The sequence below is a fragment of the Seriola aureovittata genome, chromosome 22 (assembly GCF_021018895.1).
Source record: "Seriola aureovittata isolate HTS-2021-v1 ecotype China chromosome 22, ASM2101889v1, whole genome shotgun sequence".
Classification (NCBI taxonomy): Eukaryota; Metazoa; Chordata; class Actinopteri; order Carangiformes; family Carangidae; genus Seriola; species Seriola aureovittata.
The window spans coordinates 2455551-2476166 of NC_079385.1; the positions used below are offsets into that span (position 1 = coordinate 2455551).

Genomic DNA, 20616 nt, shown 5'->3' on the forward strand with positions numbered 1-20616 from the left:
TTATCCTGCAGCCGGTAGATATGACAGCTGTGAACTTATTCCTGTGAAATGACATATAATGAAATCAAAAGTCAATGGCAAAACACTTGCACTTGTTTATCTAGGAGATGATCTAAGAGCAACACCTTGTGTTCTACGGTCGTTTTATGTGGCCGATATGTCAGATTAAAGGAACAGTCCTTCATTTCACACATGATTTATGGAAACTCTGCGTACGCTTGATTGTTTTTCATAGACAAGAGTCAGATGAGAAATTCACCACTGGACACAAGTAAAGGCTCATTTACACTCCCTTCAACTGATGTAACTGTTACTGGACACGTGGTGTTTATGTTGGCATGGAGGTTGAGCAAAAGTAAAGTCAGCGTTGTAACCTCTCCTCCTGTGTGGTCGTGTCTGGCCTGAATTATTGGCGACACTGCCCCCCCGCGATTCCCGGTGGAACTGCAGCTGTTTCATATTTCAGCTTAAAGAAAACAGAAGGCTACGTATCTAACGTTAGCACAAATGAGCTTCAAGTCTGGGCGGTGTTTAGCCTAGCTTAGCACAAAGGCTGAAAGCAGCGGTTGTTTTAATTTCACACTTACGGTTCTCGGTTGTTACAAGGTTCAACAACAATATAGAACATATAAAATAACAACCTCGCAGACTGACGGTTTTTCCAGGGAATAACTTACATCATATATCTTCTTTGTGTTTGTGTGTGGTTCAGGTTGTTTGGTGTAACAGGGAACTGCGCGGCCTGCAGCAAGCTCATTCCAGCCTTCGAGATGGTCATGAGGGCCAAGGAGAACGTCTACCACCTGGACTGCTTCGCATGCCAGCTCTGCAATCAGAGGTGAGCGATTAGACCACACCCCTGCTTCCTCTCCCGTACCTGCGCACAGGCCAGATGGCCGGTCAGGGAAGCGCAATGGCGGCACAGTGAATCCCAAGTGCGGCTCGTAGTTGAGGAAGAATCCCACAGCTGAGATTCATCACTCTAACCAGTGACCAAACAGACACATCCGACGCCTTAAGGACACCTGCTGCTCCCAGCGCAGTGATTACCGTCCCCGCAAACGCTACTGTACAGTGTCAGCCTAGAGCTACGGGCGCAGTTACATTGTGCCTACATATGTTTCCCATCAGTCTTCATTACTGGGCCTCTACCTGCATCAGGAGGTGGTCAGAGATTTCAGGACACTGTTTCTTACCACAGCACCAAAGAGGGAGCAGTTTGGAATCCCTACCCTGCAACACATCCGGCCTCGGTGCTGATAATATTCAGGATTGTTTTAAAACGCTGTTGCATTCATAGTTAAATTTTAATTTAATTAAATTCAGATAGTTTTAAGTGCTTTTATTGTTTTGTCCACCCCATTTCCATACATATTTTAATTTTATTTAGTATTTAATTTCTTAATTAAACTTATTTTTACTGTGAGAACTGACTCTTAAAGTGCCACAAGATGCTAACGCAACAAAAAAGACACAATCCCTCACAGACTCCCCACCCACAAACACTGATGGGCCCAGTCCCAGTGTCCACCCTCACAGACTCACAGACTTTGAGGTGCTGTCAAATTATCAAGTGCAGGAAGTCTCTGTTGCAGACGTTTTGAGGCCTTTATGCACACTTTCCACAAGTCCGCTTTTCTGCAGACTTTGGCCTGGGGAAATTACCCATAGTTCATAGCGCTGTGAGGTTAAACACGGGGTTACCAGGGGACGCCCAGAAGCATTAGAAAAACCTGTAAACAACTGCCATGAACGGAAAAAAGACAAAGATAGAAGAAGAACGGTTAATAAACAAGCATGAAAGGAAGGAACCAAAATATTAATGTTAGAGGGAAAAAAAGACGTTTACATTTAAATAGAAACACATTCAAAGCTGTGTGGAGTTATTTGTCCTGTGATGAAGACAAAGACAGTTGTAGTGTTAAAATACAGAATTTAACTCCTTATCCATGTTGCATTCACCGCTGGTAGTCGAGGCTGATGAGACCCAATCAGGGAGCGACCGTGGGAGTCTACGTCCACTCTCGCCCGTCCAGACTAAAACACAAAGTTGGAGTTCTCGAACTAAAATGGGTCCAGCAGCGTTTCCAAAAGTATCGCGTGGACGGGAGGAGACGCCTGGCTGCATCCTACTGCCTCTCAGTCTCTATCCAAGACCAGTAGTCACATTGCTGTCATGGAAGACTGTCTGGGAACTAATGACCAAACCGGAATGTTATCAAAGGTTTTATGAAGGTTACAGGAAACACTATCCAGCAGAGAACCTTAGGGGAACGTCAGGAAGGTTACGCGTTGGCTTGGTTCCTGTGTTTCTCTCATCTTTTTTCCCCAAACTCCACTTTGTTGCAGACTACACACACACACACACACACACACACAAAGCAGACACATTGTGCATGCTAAAGGCAAAGGACCCGGTTACGCACAATTAGCACTCGGTTATTGTCTTGCCACTTCAGCCGGCTGCACCAGACAGCCTCTCCTAATGGAAGCAGTCAGCTAATCTTCATCAGCCAGGCCCAGGCAGGCCAACTCTGCTCTCCCACATTAAAACCCATTTAAGCGCGAGCAAATCTTTCTTTTTACATTAGGGCAGTTGCTGAACTGTTGAATAAAATCGACGTCAGTGTGTTTCACGTGGTCCGCTGCGGCTCTGCGAGCGCCGTTCAGATGCCCATCACAATTTCACCGGGACGAGGCCGAGATTTATCGCGTGGCACCGGCTTTAATTGAAGCTGTTCCTCGCCTCTGACTTTTGTTTTCCATTTTAGTTCTTTACATTAGTGGAGCTGGGGGGAGGGGGGGGGTTACCTGTGCAGAAATATGACTTTAAGGCCAAAAAAATAAATGAAATAAGATGATGTGATGATGAAGATTATTTTGTACCACTTTAAAATAAAACAACCTTAATAAAGGATTTATAAATGGTTTATAATGAGGTTATTAATTTGGTTGTTAACACTTTATAAATAATAAGCAAACAATGATAAACAAGTAATAACAGTTTTCATACATTGATGCAGGCTCACTATTTGGCAAACTCAAGCTGATGCTTACTACTCAGTAATCTTACTAATGAGTTACTACCATTTATAACTGGTAACAGGAACCTTATAGTAACTCATTAATAAATGATGATGTGTCTTATGTGTCTCACTAATGAGATATGAGGCTGAACAGTACAGATACATGTGGGCTCACTATTTGGCAAGAAACAGGTCACTGTTACCCTTTTTATCTGAGGTGTTATAACAGCCTATAAATGATTTATAAAGTGTTAAGAAGCTGATAAAGGATTTATGAATGGTTCATGACTAGTTCATTAATAAGGGGAATCTTATTGCAAAGTGGTAGCGATTCTTTTTATTCCCTCTGTCTGTAAATGAGACAACAGGGAAGTCAGCCGACTGGCAGGAAGTTTTATGCCACAGTAAAGATGTCACCTCTGAAGTAACGAATCCAACATTTATGACAGCATAAACAGATGCAGTTGTGATGCGTTCTCTGCGATGACCACGTCACTAAATAAGTTGAGTCTAAGTGGGTTTCTCAACATTTGTGTCCCGATTAATAGAATGACCTTTAGACACTTGCTCAGCCTCAGCCTGCGATCTATCAGGAGATCTCACTTAAGATTCCCTGAATAGTTTCTCAGCATCTTGTTGTAGCCGTCCTGGAAATGGGCTTCTAGTTCTTTGTCTGGCATACCGATCTGCCGCCTTGTTCATCTACACCAGCTCACCCCTAACCCCCCCACCACCTCACCCAACCCCTCCCCTCTTGTTTCCCAGCCTCAAACAAACATGAAACGCCACCCCCCCCACCCCACCCCACCCCACCCCACGGGCCCTTCGATAAAGCAATCTAATCCATCTCACAAATGGCCCAGAGATTTCTCTGCGGAAAACATTGTCATAAAATGTGAAATCTGATAAACAGAGCAGGCAATCACGAGGTCACCGGGGGTCACGCCGTGTAATTATCCACCGCTCCTGCAGGTCAGCCGCAGCCCATGTTGGCGTTTGAAGGTTGAATTGCTACAATCAGAAGTATGAACACACACACCATAAACACACACACACACACACACTTACTCGCTCATGCATCCATCCAGCTTTGTGGGTACTTCCGTGCTACTGTATCCCACAGAGCAAGAGCAAGGAACCCAGACCCAGTGATTATTCAGATTTCATCAGGGACAGGGTTCAGCTCTTATTAAGGGGCCTTGCTTAAATGGTGACTAATTAGTGCAGGGCTGCGGTGGACAGACCGTCCTGGTAGCTGGGATCATGACCTGCAGCTGCTTTCTTGTTCTCTTCCATCATCACCATCAAATTGTCACCGATCTCTTTTTTCTTGCCACGACAGAAGGCTTCAGAATGAGATAAATGGAACGGAGCCTAAACAGTTATCTTACTTGTGTATCTGCCAGAGCACAAAAGAACCCCCCCCCCCCCTCTTTCTTCACTCTGTGCATGACTTTGAAATGGTATCAAGCTGAGAGGAGTGAATAGCTCCTGTCCCTGGTCTATCAGTGAAAATATAGGATCCTACATTGGCTCTGATTGCTCATGTCTGCACCCACTGTGGCCTTACTCTGTTAAACTGGACATAAATCTACCGTCGTGACCTTCCCACCAGTCAGACCTGTTATTTTCCCCACCTGAGCTGGGGAACGGAAGCAACGGCGTGGTCTTAGAGCCAAAGGGGCGGGGAGCTGGTTCTGAGGAATGGGGGGTGTCGGTGAGGGGTGGGGGGGGGGGGTGTTGGGGGAATAAGGAAAGTGATATGAGACTCCATCCAGCAAGCAGTTAGCCACAGATCAGCCCTGGGGGACAGCTAATCGATGGGGCTGTCGTCCAGCCTCATCATCTAGCCAGTGCTGGCCCAATTTCCCCCTGATGAGCTGGAGGCCACAGTCTAGGGAGGCTGGAGGAAGGTTAGAGTAGAGGGGAGCAGGATGGGTGACAGTGCAGGGGAAGGTCAGTGCTGATATAGGGAGGAGGCTCCATGCTGGAGCTTTGAAAGGAGAAACTGACACCAATTGGGTTCAGCACAGCTAAGCTCAACCACTGGTGCCTTGTATGTCACGAGTTAGGCTTGTTAGACAGGGGCCTAATAGGCAATAAGGGACACAGTTGTCACTTTGTGTATGATTGGTGTTGAGGACTCAGAGCCTGTGCAGCCAGCCTACTAGAGAACACAATTCAACGATGTAATCCTGCACTGTGGAGAAAAATCACAAAGTAAAAATGACAAAATTTATACAAATAAATGTCAATTTTTCTCTAGAATACTGTTTCAACCGATAACTAGTGCATACATTTTTAGCTTTCTGAATCAGTGGCCACATCCTTCAATGCCTGCATTTTATATCTGACCTCATCAAAATGGAGTAGAGTGCATGTTATTAGTTTATAATTAAAGGTCCCATATTGTATAAAATGAAATGTCCATGTCTTTTTTATTATAAAGCAGGTCTAGGTTCTATAGTAATACTGTGAAAGTATCAAAGCGCTCAGTCCACAGAGAAATGCACACAGCTGGTTTTAAGGCTCAGTGTCTGAATACAGGCGGAGATGTAAAACTACATTGAGATGATTTTTGATTCTTAAAACCACAAATATATCTGTCTTATGGATTAACACTTTAAATAAAACACAGGAGAAATAAAATATTTAAAAAAAACAAAAAAAGTCAAATATTGGACCTTTAAGTTAGATTTCTTTATGGGCTGCTCCTACATTTTGAATAGCCCAGCCAAATTAAATGTGGATGTGAAATATGAGGCAGCGTTTAAAATGGGATAGAAAAATTTTTCTGAATTCTTGGACTATTCTATGATTTATGCTTGTAACTACAGTGATTGTGTATTGGGCTCTGTGCCACTATCTCACAACTGACTCTTTTGAGTTTATACTCTGACACAGCAGGGTCATATTAAAGAGGAAGGTGCAAGAGGCTAACACATCTGTGGGTACTGAGCATCTTAGATGGAAACAGTAATAACAAAACACAACAGCAGTGGATGTTTAGCCCCAAAGATGGAGATAAAATAAATAAAAGCATGTCAATCTCCTCCATTTCAAATGTGAAATCATATTCTCTACGTTACATTCCCCTGAAGAAAACCCATCTTCAACATGTCCTTGTGCTGCTGCCGTTTGGTTGCCCAGCAGCGATCTGCCAGAGAAGATTTACAACATACTGTTACAATTAAGCATCAGTGTCATAGGGCCAAGTGTTTCTGAACCTGTATGCATACTATCAGTAATTAGATTTGGTGCAGTTGAGACTATTTTCTCTCTTTGACAATCTCCCTGTTTTCTTCATTTGAGTGGAAAGTGAATACTCTAGTTAACACGAGCCCCCGAGGCAACTCGCTGGCATCGCAATACATCTTTTAAGTGTGTGCCTGTGGAAGCCATTCTTTCACTTCCTCCTACAACAATAGGTCTCTAAAGACTCATTAGTCACAGTCACCTCTAAGTAAAGGAAGATGGAGGGAAGAGAGTGAAGGCAGCGCAGGTAGAGGGGAAGAGAGCACCAGCAGAAGCCAACTGACTGTAAAAGTGGAAACCATGATACGACTGCACACCATATTATTATATATACTATATTTGTAATGATAAGGGAGACCGTTAATGAAGGCTGGGTCATAGCCTATGCTGCTATGCTATGATGAGTGCTGAGCATGTATGATTTGCGAAAATGTAAAAACAATGAGAACTACATGCTGAGGTGGGGGACAGTCTCCAGATTTCAACCTAAGGTCGCACCAATTTGAGATTCTGAAACAGCATGTGCAGCATGAGTAAATCCCGCAAATGAACTAGTTCAGAAGATACTGTATGTCTTTCAGAAACATATAAAAAGGGCCTAAAGGGAACAACTGTTTGTAATGTATCTGTTTTCAATGGCCACACTGGAAGAGAGTGGGTTAAAAAAAAAGCCTGGCATCATAAACTGAGACATACAAGCGCTGAGATGTGTTTACAATTTGGAATAATGGTCCACACTTTCAGTAGCGAGCCTGATTCCAAACCTCTGAATCAGCCCATAGCAAAGTTCCTTTTGAACATTTACATAGATCTGGTATTGTGCTCATTAACTACCTTCTCCCCCAGTGGGATTAAAAACAGGTATGTCACTCTCTGTTGCCTGAAATCTGAATAGCAAGTTTGGCAGCTGTGCATTATTAAGAGGAGCTGAATTCTCCACAGAGGTGTCCACCTCTCCAAAAACAAACAGACCTGGAGATTAAAACCAGTACAAACATTGATTAAAGCAGTTTCTCACTTAAAGTGTTTCGCCGATGCTATATGGGGGACACAGGACGTCAGGGAAGAGCTGGAGCTGAGATTGATGCTACCCTTTGTGTAGATTGTTTCTCTGATAACTTATGAACCAGATGTTCAGGAGGTTTTTACCAGCAGCTGAATTATCCACAGAGGTGTCCTCCTCTCCATAATAAACAGACCAGGGGATTAAAACCAGTAGAAATACTGAATAAAGCAGTTTCACTTTAAAAATCAGAGATTTACTGGCGCTCTTCAGTGACACAGACAGCTCAGCTCCCAGCTGCTGGAGACGTCCTCTCCTAACATTTCCTCAGCTTGTTTTTCTGATAACTTCAGATCCAGACGTCCGATGACTAAAGTCCTTTATCAGGTTCAAATGTATAGTTGAACCACAACACTGACATATGGTCAGAGAGGACATGATGTCATTGACAGGCGACCAAATGAAACAGACCGTTACCATGATTAAAATCACAGATTTCTCTGGTTTGAGAATTGATAGAAACATTTGGGATAATGTAAGAACACAACTCAAAACATATAGAACATAGGTCCAGTCATTTTTAGATGTTTTAATGTGGAAAAGTTACAGATTATTACTTTAAAACAACATATTTGTCAAAAAAATATGACATTTTCAAGGTTGGCAGGATGCGAATTACACTTCATTCACTCAGTTAGAGCGAAGAGTCTGACTAAGTAAACATATATATGTAATATATATATATACATATGTGTGTGTGTGTGTGTGTATTCACATGAAATAAAATAAAAAAAGTGCTAGAGCAAATCTAAAATAAGATAGGACCTTAGAAATGACTGGGTAAAGCAAATACTTTAATTAAACTTTGTCTGATGATTTGATATCCTGTGTAAATGCTAAGCTTTGCTATGCCTTTCCTTTTTAATCTGAATATTTCTATTTATTCAGTGGAACTCGATAACTCTCCACTGAAAACTGCACTAAAGTTTAAAGTGGACAAGTCAGACTTCATTGCAGTTTTTATAGGCTAATGCTGCTGAATCTAATATAGTATCATTATGTCCTTATTTTTTATATCAGCAGTGAGCAATACAAACTAGCTGATATTCCATTTTCTATTAAAAGTCTATAGCAGCTGCAAACCAATACATCAGCATACTCTAATAGAGAGCTATATAGAAGATGTACCCTGCAAATGTTTTTAAGAAAGTGGAAATACTAGGGCATCACAAGGTCTTTCATTAGACATGCCTGTGATGGGCCCGGTGTAATATCCTCATCATAATTGGTGCACATATGTCACATATGCTGTTGACATTTCACCGAGCAGAAACAATTTGGCTGTGTGAAATAAGTGCAGGGCAGGGATACGAGCTGTGAGAAGAACAGGGAAGGAGGAAGAGAATGACAAAGAGAGAGAGAGAGAGAGAAAGAGAGAGACAGTGCTGCTAGTGGAGAGAAGGTTTAAAAAATAAAAGGGAGATAAAGCTAAAATGGGAGTGGACACGGTGTCAGTAAAGACGGACACTAATAGATTCTGGGAGAGAACATGTCATTTAAACAGGACGTTTTTATTAGAGTGAGTGACACCATTCTGTGAGACATGGCTTTGCCTCTGCTGGCTGTGTCAGACAGCTCAGATGAATGGATATCAGTTGTCTATGTTTAGTTTGCTAATAAAGGCTTGAAAGCGTCCTGGCGTTCAAAAAAATTATGCAGTGCAGGCTAAATCTTAGCTAATGCAAGCTAACCGTGAGTTGAGTTGCCGGGTTATACAGTTTTATAATTCATCAGGATTTAGAGAAAAAGCATCTGCTCATTATGCTGCTATTCGCCTGTGTTATATCGTCGGGCAATAAAAGAAATACCTTCATTTAAATTAAATGCGCTGACTTTAATAAAGAGGTTTTGGCATTTCTTCTAGGCTTTAAATAATCATTTAAGAACATAAAGATTTACAAAAAAATATATTGGAGCTCTTACATGTCATTAAAAACGTACTTATTTTTAGGTGGACACAGGATTTAGGCTTTAAACCCAGCTTCCCTTGTTCTGTAAGCAGAAATATTGATAAAGAAAACTGTCAGTTTGACTGAGATAATTCACTTCAAAATTCAGCTTTAAAACACCAGCAGGGCAAAGCTGCCAAGCCTCTCACTGGCCCAGGCATTAGTGGGTGTAGGTTTAAAAAGTTCTTCCTAATGGGATGATCACGAGTTTCCCTGGACACAGCTTCCAAGAGTGAGTCCAAAAGGTCCACTTCATCCTGCCAACCTTCCCAGCACTACTGGAAATGAATGGTCTCCCAGCCTCCTACCTTTATGTACTTTATCCTCATTTCATCCTTTAGATTCCATCCGTTCGTGAATTCAAAAAAAAAAAAAAAAGAAAACTTAAGCGCTGCAGCTTTACATCAGATTTCTTTCAAAATAAATGTCATCTCTTCCCTCAGAACGTTTGGCTTTATTTCAAGAAACACACCATTCTCACACTTTTCAGTATTTTGTGCCAATACCTACGGTGCATTTGAATCCTGCTAATTGGTCCCAGGTGGATGTAACAAATCATGCTCTCAATCTGCCCTGCAGCCCTGAATAAATGCTACAAACAGCCCGGGCTTGTCAGGTAGCAGAGCTGCATCCATTGTGTGCAGCTCCCAGCACTGAACTCAGCAGTCTTGACATCCAGGGAAGTCAAACGGAGGCGAGACTCACTGTCCCCGCTCTCATCCCCCACCCCAGCTCCCCCCTGGTAAACACTGGCACTGCTGCTTTTCCGACCTTGTCCAACCTGCACATTGAGGGAGATAAGCAGCCCTCAGGACAATACAGCGAGAGTTACCACTCTTACGTGTTCAACATAATCTCCACTTGGTGCTGTGCTAAAAGGTCAAGCGTAACTGTGGGCCCCCCTGGCTGGAGCAGGACAGGATTGCCGTGGTCGGTGGGGGTTTCTGTAGTAGCTGCAGGTGGAAAGGAACCCTGGCCCGAAACAGAGATAATTCCATTCGTATACACCGGAGCCCCCCCCCCCCTGCCCCTCCACTCAAACTAACAACCGCCCCCCAAGCCCCCATCTCCCCCCTTGTAATTGAGTTGACTCTTTCCTAGAGGAAACTCCTTGTCTGCACCGTTGCAGCTGAAGGGGGGGTTACGCCATCTATGGTAGAGATTTTGCACTATAGCCAGAAAGCTACCGCTGCAGCCGGCTGGGCCTGCTAGCCTACAGCTCAGTACTAATGATGAGATTCTAGCTTTGATGCTTATGTAAACCCCCCCCCCCCCCCCCCTTCTCTCTCTCTCTCTCCTGTCTCTTTGTGTGGTGCAGGTTTTGTGTGGGAGACAAGTTTTTCCTGAAGAACAACATGATCCTGTGCCAGACAGACTACGAGGAGGGGCTGATGAAGGAGGGCTACGCTCCCCAGGTCCGCTGACCCTCGTAGGCCAACACGGAGGGAGAGGAGGAGGAAGAGGAGGAGGAGTGGGAGAAAGAGAGATACCGAAGGAGAGCTTGCAATCACACAACAAAAAGCACTATTGCCTCCTGTCCATCTCCTGTCCCCCACATGTACATAACTAAGCAAGCCTCCCTGGGCGGGGACACGTTCTGCTGTACAAAATAGCCATAGAGACGCCAGTGTGGCAGGGGAAGGCCCTGGAAGCAACAACAAACTACGACTATGAAAAAAAATAGTTTGTCCATTTCTTTGTTTGTGACTGACGGATGCTGCCTCGTTCCTTCTGGCCAACAAACACCGGCTTCAGAGCAATTTCTAACCAACAGGTGTTCCCGGTTGTTGGAAAATAAAACAAAAAAAAAAAAAAAAAAAGAAAACTTAAGCGCTGCAGCTTTACATCAGATTTCTTTCAAAATAAATGTCATCTCTTCCCTCAGAACGTTTGGCTTTATTTCAAGAAACACACCATTCTCACACTTTTCAGTATTTTGTGCCAATACCTACGGTGCATTTGAATCCTGCTAATTGGTCCCAGGTGGATGTAACAAATCATGCTCTCAATCTGCCCTGCAGCCCTGAATAAATGCTACAAACAGCCCGGGCTTGTCAGGTAGCAGAGCTGCATCCATTGTGTGCAGCTCCCAGCACTGAACTCAGCAGTCTTGACATCCAGGGAAGTCAAACGGAGGCGAGACTCACTGTCCCCGCTCTCATCCCCCACCCCAGCTCCCCCCTGGTAAACACTGGCACTGCTGCTTTTCCGACCTTGTCCAACCTGCACATTGAGGGAGATAAGCAGCCCTCAGGACAATACAGCGAGAGTTACCACTCTTACGTGTTCAACATAATCTCCACTTGGTGCTGTGCTAAAAGGTCAAGCGTAACTGTGGGCCCCCCTGGCTGGAGCAGGACAGGATTGCCGTGGTCGGTGGGGGTTTCTGTAGTAGCTGCAGGTGGAAAGGAACCCTGGCCCGAAACAGAGATAATTCCATTCGTATACACCGGAGCCCCCCCCCCCCCCTGCCCCTCCACTCAAACTAACAACCGCCCCCCAAGCCCCCATCTCCCCCCTTGTAATTGAGTTGACTCTTTCCTAGAGGAAACTCCTTGTCTGCACCGTTGCAGCTGAAGGGGGGGTTACGCCATCTATGGTAGAGATTTTGCACTATAGCCAGAAAGCTACCGCTGCAGCCGGCTGGGCCTGCTAGCCTACAGCTCAGTACTAATGATGAGATTCTAGCTTTGATGCTTATGTAAACCCCCCCCCCCCTTCTCTCTCTCTCTCTCCTGTCTCTTTGTGTGGTGCAGGTTTTGTGTGGGAGACAAGTTTTTCCTGAAGAACAACATGATCCTGTGCCAGACAGACTACGAGGAGGGGCTGATGAAGGAGGGCTACGCTCCCCAGGTCCGCTGACCCTCGTAGGCCAACACGGAGGGAGAGGAGGAGGAAGAGGAGGAGGAGTGGGAGAAAGAGAGATACCGAAGGAGAGCTTGCAATCACACAACAAAAAGCACTATTGCCTCCTGTCCATCTCCTGTCCCCCACATGTACATAACTAAGCAAGCCTCCCTGGGCGGGGACACGTTCTGCTGTACAAAATAGCCATAGAGACGCCAGTGTGGCAGGGGAAGGCCCTGGAAGCAACAACAAACTACGACTATGAAAAAAAATAGTTTGTCCATTTCTTTGTTTGTGACTGACGGATGCTGCCTCGTTCCTTCTGGCCAACAAACACCGGCTTCAGAGCAATTTCTAACCAACAGGTGTTCCCGGTTGTTGGAAAATAAAACAAAAAAAAACAAAAAAAAACACACACCCAAAACCAGACTTGTCTCATTTTACCTGACAAGGACAGACAGTGTCCCACCTGACTGCACAGTCCAACAGCTTCTACTTGAATCTAAAATACACTGAGGTATTGTCAATCAATGTAATTTTGCGATGAAGACCTTTTTACTGTATGATATCAGATTAAAAACACAGTGAATGTAAAACTGAAGAGCGGCAAAAATTAACGCCTTTGGATGACTGATTTGTTGCTGTGTGTGTGCGCGCGTGCGTGTGTGTGTGTGTTTGTGGATCCCTCTTCAGGATGAGGACTTACCTGCGTTGCAGTCTCACAAGGCTTGGTCTGGTCCATATAGTCCTTTCAGAACCTTAGGATTCCAAAGCTGATCACAAGGGTGTCGACATTGCAACACGAGTCACAAAGCTGCGTTCGCCAACGGGCAAACAGTCAGACTTTGTGACATAATCAGTGCTTTTCTATGGATGGATGAAATCTCTCACCGCTGCGTCACTCAAACACCATTGAGCCGTTGTACTGTTGACCCTTGAGGTTTGTTTTTATGGTTGCATCACTCCATAATCGTCACGTAAAAGTATGATTGGCTGTTTCGAATGTGTAAATAGGAAACTGTGTTGATAGTACACTACGTCAGATGTTATGTTTTCAGCTTGCTTTGCAGCCCCCAAGTGGCCCAAAAAAAAAAAAAGAAATCAATTAAAGCAGCTTTAAACGTTATGGACCAGACTGCGGCTGTGTGAGACTTCTTCAATGGGGTGACGAGAGTCAGTTCCATTCCTAAAATGCATTCCGTCAGAGCTACTTTCAGCAGTATTTGGGCAACCTGGGTTTGGACTACGACTCCAGACTCTGTTCTTGTGAAGGAAGGCTGTGTATTTTTTGCTGGAAACAGTCTTTCTATTTATTAAAACCTTGCTTTCACACTGGTCTGAACTGAAATACGGGGAGGTTCTCACGGAGACAGGTTGTTGTAGCGATTGTAGGGGTGTAGGGATCGGTCTGGGATGGTGGGGGGTTGGTTACTTTTTTGTACACTATTTATTTGATAAGCATTCAGTGTATCACCTGTTGTCCAAAGTTTGGCATTGTTTGACATGCTGGTACTTGAATCCAATTGTTGATTTTCTCAATCACTGGTTTATGACGGCTCTGTAATTTTCAGCACAGCTCTGGGTTCAGTTAACTGCTCTCTCCAACAGGTCCGTCACATTAAGACGCGGTCACCTCGACCACGACGCCGCCCTGCTGCAGAGCAGTTACATCCTTTTCAAAAACAAACAAACCATTGATATTTCTATATTAAATTATCAGCATCTGAGCGTGTGCGACAGCGCTCAGCACCATTTCTTAGCTGGAAAAGAAAAAGATCCTTCTCTAATTTGTAAATTATGGGTGTACATAAAAGAAATATTCATTTTTGCTTGCTATTGTACAATGATTTCTTTTTATGTGTCATCCAGCATGAGATGTTTATTTTTAGGACAACGCTTGTAAATACTGTAATTGTAATAATTTTAAGCACAAATGTAATACAGTTTTATTGTGTTACCAGTTTGTGTGGTGTCTCTTTTCTCTCATTCTTATGTTTTTCTTTCAATAGTTGTATAAGGCTGAGATTTACATCTGGAGAAAGTTTGCGCTTTCATATTTTATATATCCATTTATAAGTCACTATGTTTACTGAAGCAGCTAAGGTTAAGCATCGAGCTCAGGAGCACAGCTTTGCATGCGAGCCAGCCGCCTGAAAGAGCCTGTTCCCCGTTCATTACCCTAACCAGCAAAGCATGTTGCAGCCTATGATATATGATTGATCTAAAGTGCAATCATTTCCTCGGCTTATTGTCTCTCTGCTGCTTGTAAAATGCCCCTTTTTTTTGGGCTTTTTGGTTTCGTTAAAATGAGAGGGAGCTCACAAAACATCAGAGTGAAGAGCCTTGGTTCCAGGGTTGAAATTTCCCATTCAAATGAGATCTTCACGCATTTTTCAAATCCATCTTTTGTTCGGCTCTAAAAACACAATAGGCTTTCATCTTGTCAGAGTAAAAAGTGGATTTTCTATTTTGGTACTGTCATGTGTCACACATGGAACAAGAGAAAAAAAAAAAAAAAAACCAACACTTCATTTATACTTTGCCATTAGCCGACTTCAAGAAGGGGTGCCATCTATCTCCTCATGGGTTATTTCAACTAATTACCTGGATTTCAATTTAGAATCATCTGGAATGTCGAGGTAAAACATTTGGATTAAAGTTATTGCTCTCATTAGTGAGGTGCTTCTAAAGTGCCCTGTGAAGTTTGTCGACACCACATTACAGAGCATAATATCCAGGCCAATTAAGCTAATTGAATTTCCTTATCCACAGACACAAAGAAGAGAGAGAAACTCTTTGATTAGGCTCAAGCTGTTGAAAGTCCTTTAGTAGATGAAAACACTCTGAGTAGATGGAGATTACAGCCTAGTCAAATTAAAAGAAAGTGTGGCAACCATATGAAGAATTCCACTAACGGCAGACATGTGTCATGTGCTATTATGGCTGAACAACCCCAGACTCAGATGTTAACTCCTGAGTCCTGCTGCTGATAATGTGACATCATTACTGCCATGTTGTCCGTGGTCACAGGGATGATGCAACGCAATGTGATGGCCGTCTGCACCATTAGAACACACATACGCAGCTAAATAGGTAGTGTTTCTGTGAATCCTGAGAAAACATGTCTTTTGTTGGCTTAAGAGAAGTTCACTATAAGCATTTACCAATATATAATAGATGGTGTAATGAACATTATGAGAGAAGCAATGTTTTCATGACTTAATAAATTACCCAAATCTGCTCTATTTTCCTTTAAAAAAAATGTCTTCTACCTAACCTTAAATGCTATGTTCATCCAAAATCTAACTTCCTTCAAGTGGTACATCCAAATATTTTAGAGAGGGAGATATTCACCTCTGAGCGTCAACAATACAGGGGAGGTAAAAAAAAGAAATTTGGTCCAAAGTATCGAGAAATTCCATTTAAAATATTCACAGCAACATCTTTTTTTCTGGGATAATCTGGATACACTGGATAGAACACACCGCCCGATACAATAATACAGCTGCCTCTGATACAGTGATTAATCAATAAATCACTTTCAGTTATAGGTCTTCAATTCTTTTACTGAACAACTGCACATTATTGCATCCCCAACATTTTTTACATCTGTCTCTGCTGGTTACTTCCCAGATTGCACTTCTACGTTAAGCTAATTAATCACTCTGGCTTTACTGCCACCTTGTGACCTCTATTATTAACTGTATCTAATTTTGTAATTTACAATACAAACAAATGAAATATTTAACTGTTTTAAATTGTATGAATTACTGTATCAATGACCTAAAAGGTACAACCCCCACCCCCTCTCCCATGAAGACACTTTGTAAAGGATGTAGGACTTGATATAGTGCCATCTGATGTGCAGTACAGGATCTCAAGTCCATCGCTTTGAGAGAACTGTTCCTTTATTATCCCAGTTTTCCAAATCCGGCTTGTTGTCTCTAACAAGTACCAGATGTCCCTATTTTAGGAAAGTCGAGCTTGGTGTCTCTCCGGTATCTCAGCTCCAGTAAATACTCCCTCTTCCACTGATTCCAGAAGTTGTTGAGGAGACCCTGCTGATATCTCTATCTACAGGTCAGCTCCTTTTCGTTGGAGTTGGAGGCTTGACTGGCAGCATGAAACGGTTTAGGTAGCAAGGAGGAAAGTTGCCCATCAGAAGTGAAGCTGGTGTCTGAGGCGGGGGTTCTTCCTGCTCATTATAGACAAAGGTGAGCAATCTTGAATTGATTGTTGCCTCTGTCTCCACCAATACGAAAGCTCCTCAAAGCTCAGGGAAGCGTTTCTCGAACTCCTTCACTGATTGGACCAGTCTTTCCCAAAATCCTCCTCTCCAAGTGTTTTGTAGAGCAATGTACTTTGATGAGATGCCTCTTTGAGAAAAACCTTTGAGGTGAGGTCTTGATCAACTCGTTTGAAGCCTTGTGCCTTGTAAGAATAGACAATGACGCCTTGTCTGGTATATCTTGAATGCTAGGAGGATTTTCGTTGTTGACTGGTCCCACACCAATTCCAGGTGCACTGGGTCACAGCACAGGTGAACAATGCTATGTGCTCTTGGTTGACATAAAGTGAAGTCCACTCCAATAATTCCAATGGGAGGTGATTCTGTAATCCAGACTCTTGGTAGGGGTGAACTTACTCTGAATCTCTTAGGAGGTCCTTTTTAACGTTTATCAGACTCGAGGGTTACAATACTTGTCTCTTAAGAGTTGCGCTATAAGTGTCTCTCATACCTGAACACATCACCTGGTCATGACTGTGTTTGAGCAGTATTTTGGATAGTCTGTGATTGGAAGGCAGGTTCCATGGATGCTTCTCACTGAGGCTGAACAGAGACTAAACCATAATTTTTCATCAATAGACGGTTTCTGGTGTCTGTCTTTGTGGATGTTTTGTACGGCTTGCATTGCACTCATTTTTCTTTGAAAACCTTGATTTTGTGTTTACAAAAACTGCTGTCTGTCAGCTTCTGACAGATCCTCAGCTGTCAGCTCTCCTCGCCTCTTTTCTTCTTCCTTTGAGCAAGAGTTGTTGATAAATTGTTTGATCCAGGCTGTGACTCTGAATACAGCTTTCAGTTTACTGTAATTCTCCAGCTTGAATAAGGGAATGTTGTGATGTCTCTTCTGTGTTATTCAGCTGGACTGTGACATTGCTTGACCCAAGCTCAGCCTTTATCTCCTCCTTATAGAGCTCTTCATCAGATGGCTCTGGCTGCACTGTTTTTCAGTTTTGAGACTGTCTGACCTCTTGTGATGAGATCAGCTGGGTAAAACCTTCCACTAAAATGTAACCAGGTTTCTCGTGCAATCTATGAATTAATCTCCACCACATGAACAACAAACTGTTTTCAAGGTGAGTTACTTAATGGGTGCTGCTCTTCACTTGGACATGACTAGTCTTGTCACAGTTTTTCCTCAAGCTCTCTTTCCTTTGAGATATGCTACTGCACTACATGCATGTCACTTTTATTAGTAAACATGAGGAACTTGACCTTGTCCATTTTGCACTTTATCAGTTCCATGCCACCTTGGGTTGACTATCAGATTCAGCTGAAGCAGTTCTGTACACTATTGCTGCGATTATTGAGGGAGGTCCTTGGGAAACTCTTAGTGTATATGGCACCAGTGATCCCATGGGGGTCAAATCTTTTGGTTGATGACCACAGGACTTTCCTTGTGTTCTAAAGCCATGTGCTTCAGGTTCCAGGGTGTCAAAATCATCTTGCAGCCACTTGACCTTCACTTCAAAAGGGAAGTTCCAGCAGTGGACAAGATCTACTTTGCACTCGTGGTCAGTGAATATGTGTCTTCAGTATCACTTGGCAATGACGTCATCAACATACAGAATCTCTCAGAATGTTGAATGATCTCTCTGGTACTCTTCCAGTGTGTTTCCTGAATCTAACCTCAAGCAAGTACAGGTTCCTATGAACCACAGGAACCTCAAGGTATCTCTGTCCTTTAGATACCTGTAGGAAAGCTTTTGTGATGTCTGCCATGAATGCAAATGGATGCAGCGTTAATCCCGCTGAGGTGATTAGGGAGTCTGGGTTTGGATTTGTTATGGTGGGCCACCAGTTGTGAAGATTCAGACAGCTGTCTTCATGACAAGAAGCATGGGAAAAACCAAACTTGAATTCCCTGATTATATAGTCAAGTATGTACACATTCCTGCTCTCAGTTTTATAGTGTGTGTTCACTTTCTGTGATCGCTACACATTATTCCTTGCTGAAGACAGTCTTCTATCACATCGTTTTATCTCTTGAACAATGTTCAACAGCTCTTCCAATCTTTTCTGTCAACTCTCAGATTGTCTTGGAGTTCAGGTGTATCTTAATGGTGCAGGTAATTCTGCTTCATATCACCTTTATTGTACCTGACTGACCTGTCAATGTCCTCAACCTGTTCCTCACCTTTGCTGGGACTCCATTTCCCAGATTGCATGTAGGCGGGAGGTTTCCTCAATATCAGTCTTCACTCATGCTTTTCATGTATACCACACTGCCCAGCCTAATATGGTTTCTATGGTGACCAAGGATTCCGACAGTCTCTGTATTTTCCGATGTTAGTAAGGACCTGTCAATACTGACAGCTCTAGTTCTTCAGCACTGCTGCCTAAGCTTCTGCTGAAGGTAGCCACAGCTGCTGCTGGATTTGTTCTCCGGGAACCTGCATGATAGCAGATCAAATTGTCAACAGAACCTTTCAACAGAAAACAATTTACTCTTTATTGCCACTATTCTTGAGGATTCATTTTACATTGTTGCATTCAGTTGCTACTGGAGTTTCATTGGTTAAGTGCCTGGCATGTTCTCTGTTTTCAACTTCCTGTTGTAGGAAGGGATAAGCTTAAGAATCTTCAACTCATGCCTCAAACGTGTTTGCTATGGTCATTTGGGATCATCTGGAGGAATATGTGGCACACCAATCTTGATATGTTTCTGAAACCATTCCTATGGCTTCCTATGTACTACCTTAAGGCTACAATGTGAAAATGGATGGATGACCCGAAAACATAATGCTTCCAGCCCTGGCTATGGATAGGCATAAGGCATTATGTGTTCAGGTCGTCCATAGGTCTGCATATACCATTCTCTTGAACTCAGTGACAATGGAATCCCTTCAAATTTGCCACAAATGTCAATGTGGACTCAGGGATGAACTGATTAGATTTTTGTGGTCAAAAGGTTAAAGTTCAAGGTCACTATGAGCTCACGAAACATGTTTTCGGCGTCTTGAAAATAATATCTCAAGACGACCTTGAGGGAATTTCTTGAGATTTGGTACAAACATTAACTTGGATTCAGAATTTTTTCAACAATTCATACACTAATTATCACAGAATTTATCACAAATGTCTAATAGCATAAAATGATGACGTGAAGACATTTTATATCCAAAAGGTCAAAGGTTGGCTTCATTGTGAGACCATAATGTTCAGCAAAAACACTTTTCTGTCCATTATTCAATGCTGTAACTCAGGAACAGAAGGAGAGATTGTGACCATAGTTCACATTGGGTCGGATACTGAATTGATTCACAAATCTTGAGTGCCCAGCTTGTAAAGATCTTCTGTGTTGCCAGGTTTAAGATGTGCATGAAGCAGCCATGTTTTAGAAACATTCATATTTGAAGCATTCCCTATTGTCATGCCCACAACTTTGTTTTCCATCACAATTAGCTTTATTGGCCAAATATGTGAACAGATACAAAGAGTTGACTGTTTTTTTTTCTTTCAGTGAACTTGCACACTAATACAGTAGACACACAGAAGAACATGAACAACAAAAGGTTAAAGAAGTCAAGTTAAATCCATTTTATTTATATATTCATGTATCACATCTTCACAATCCTCTATCCTTAGACCATTGTCTCAAATGAGGAAGAATTCCCATGAATCCACACAATGGAAAAAACCCGGTAAATGTTTTATCTGATCTTTTCATTGTGTTTATGAAGTGTATCCATTAATGTTATTTATAAATTCTATTCTATATTGCATTTAGATTGTATTTGTTTGTATGTTACTGTGTTTTATTTACAACAAACTGCCCCTTGTTGGGTTAATAAGGTTGTTTGTATTGTTTTGTAGAAACCTCTGGAAGAGCAACAGAGGCGGGAATCCCACTCCAGGGCCAGACCTAGCACATCCAGTGCCCTGGGCAAGCTTCCCCTGGTCCCCTCTGTCAAGCACACACAGGATGTGGACCCACAAAGCAGACTCAGAAGAGGATCAGGTTCAAGGTTTAATCAGTCCAAAAATCGGTACACAGGTGATCAATCAATATGGCAAAGATATCCAAATCGGAAACAAGAGGGACAAACAAACGAGGGACTACACGAGAAAATGCTGGAACATTCACACGGGGGTAAAGACGATCTGGCAACACATGAGGGGAAGACAAGGACTTAAATACTCTAAGGCAGGGGAGTCAGTGAGACACAGGTGAAACACATTAGGGTGGGG

General features: G+C 42.9%; 1 protein-coding gene across 3 annotated transcripts in view; it reads left to right on the forward strand.

Moving 5' to 3' along the window:
• Window positions 1-11107, forward strand: part of lmo3 (LIM domain only 3) — a 50608-nt gene extending 39501 nt beyond the window's left edge. For all 3 annotated transcript variants that reach the window (XM_056367020.1, XM_056367018.1, XM_056367017.1), the window contains exons 3-4: window positions 713-838; window positions 10612-11107. In XM_056367020.1, the coding sequence (XP_056222995.1) occupies window positions 713-838; window positions 10612-10717 (232 nt within the window). In that variant the 3' untranslated portion in view covers window positions 10718-11107. The remainder of the gene's footprint in view (window positions 1-712; window positions 839-10611) is intronic.
• Window positions 11108-20616: the final 9509 nt, after the last annotated feature.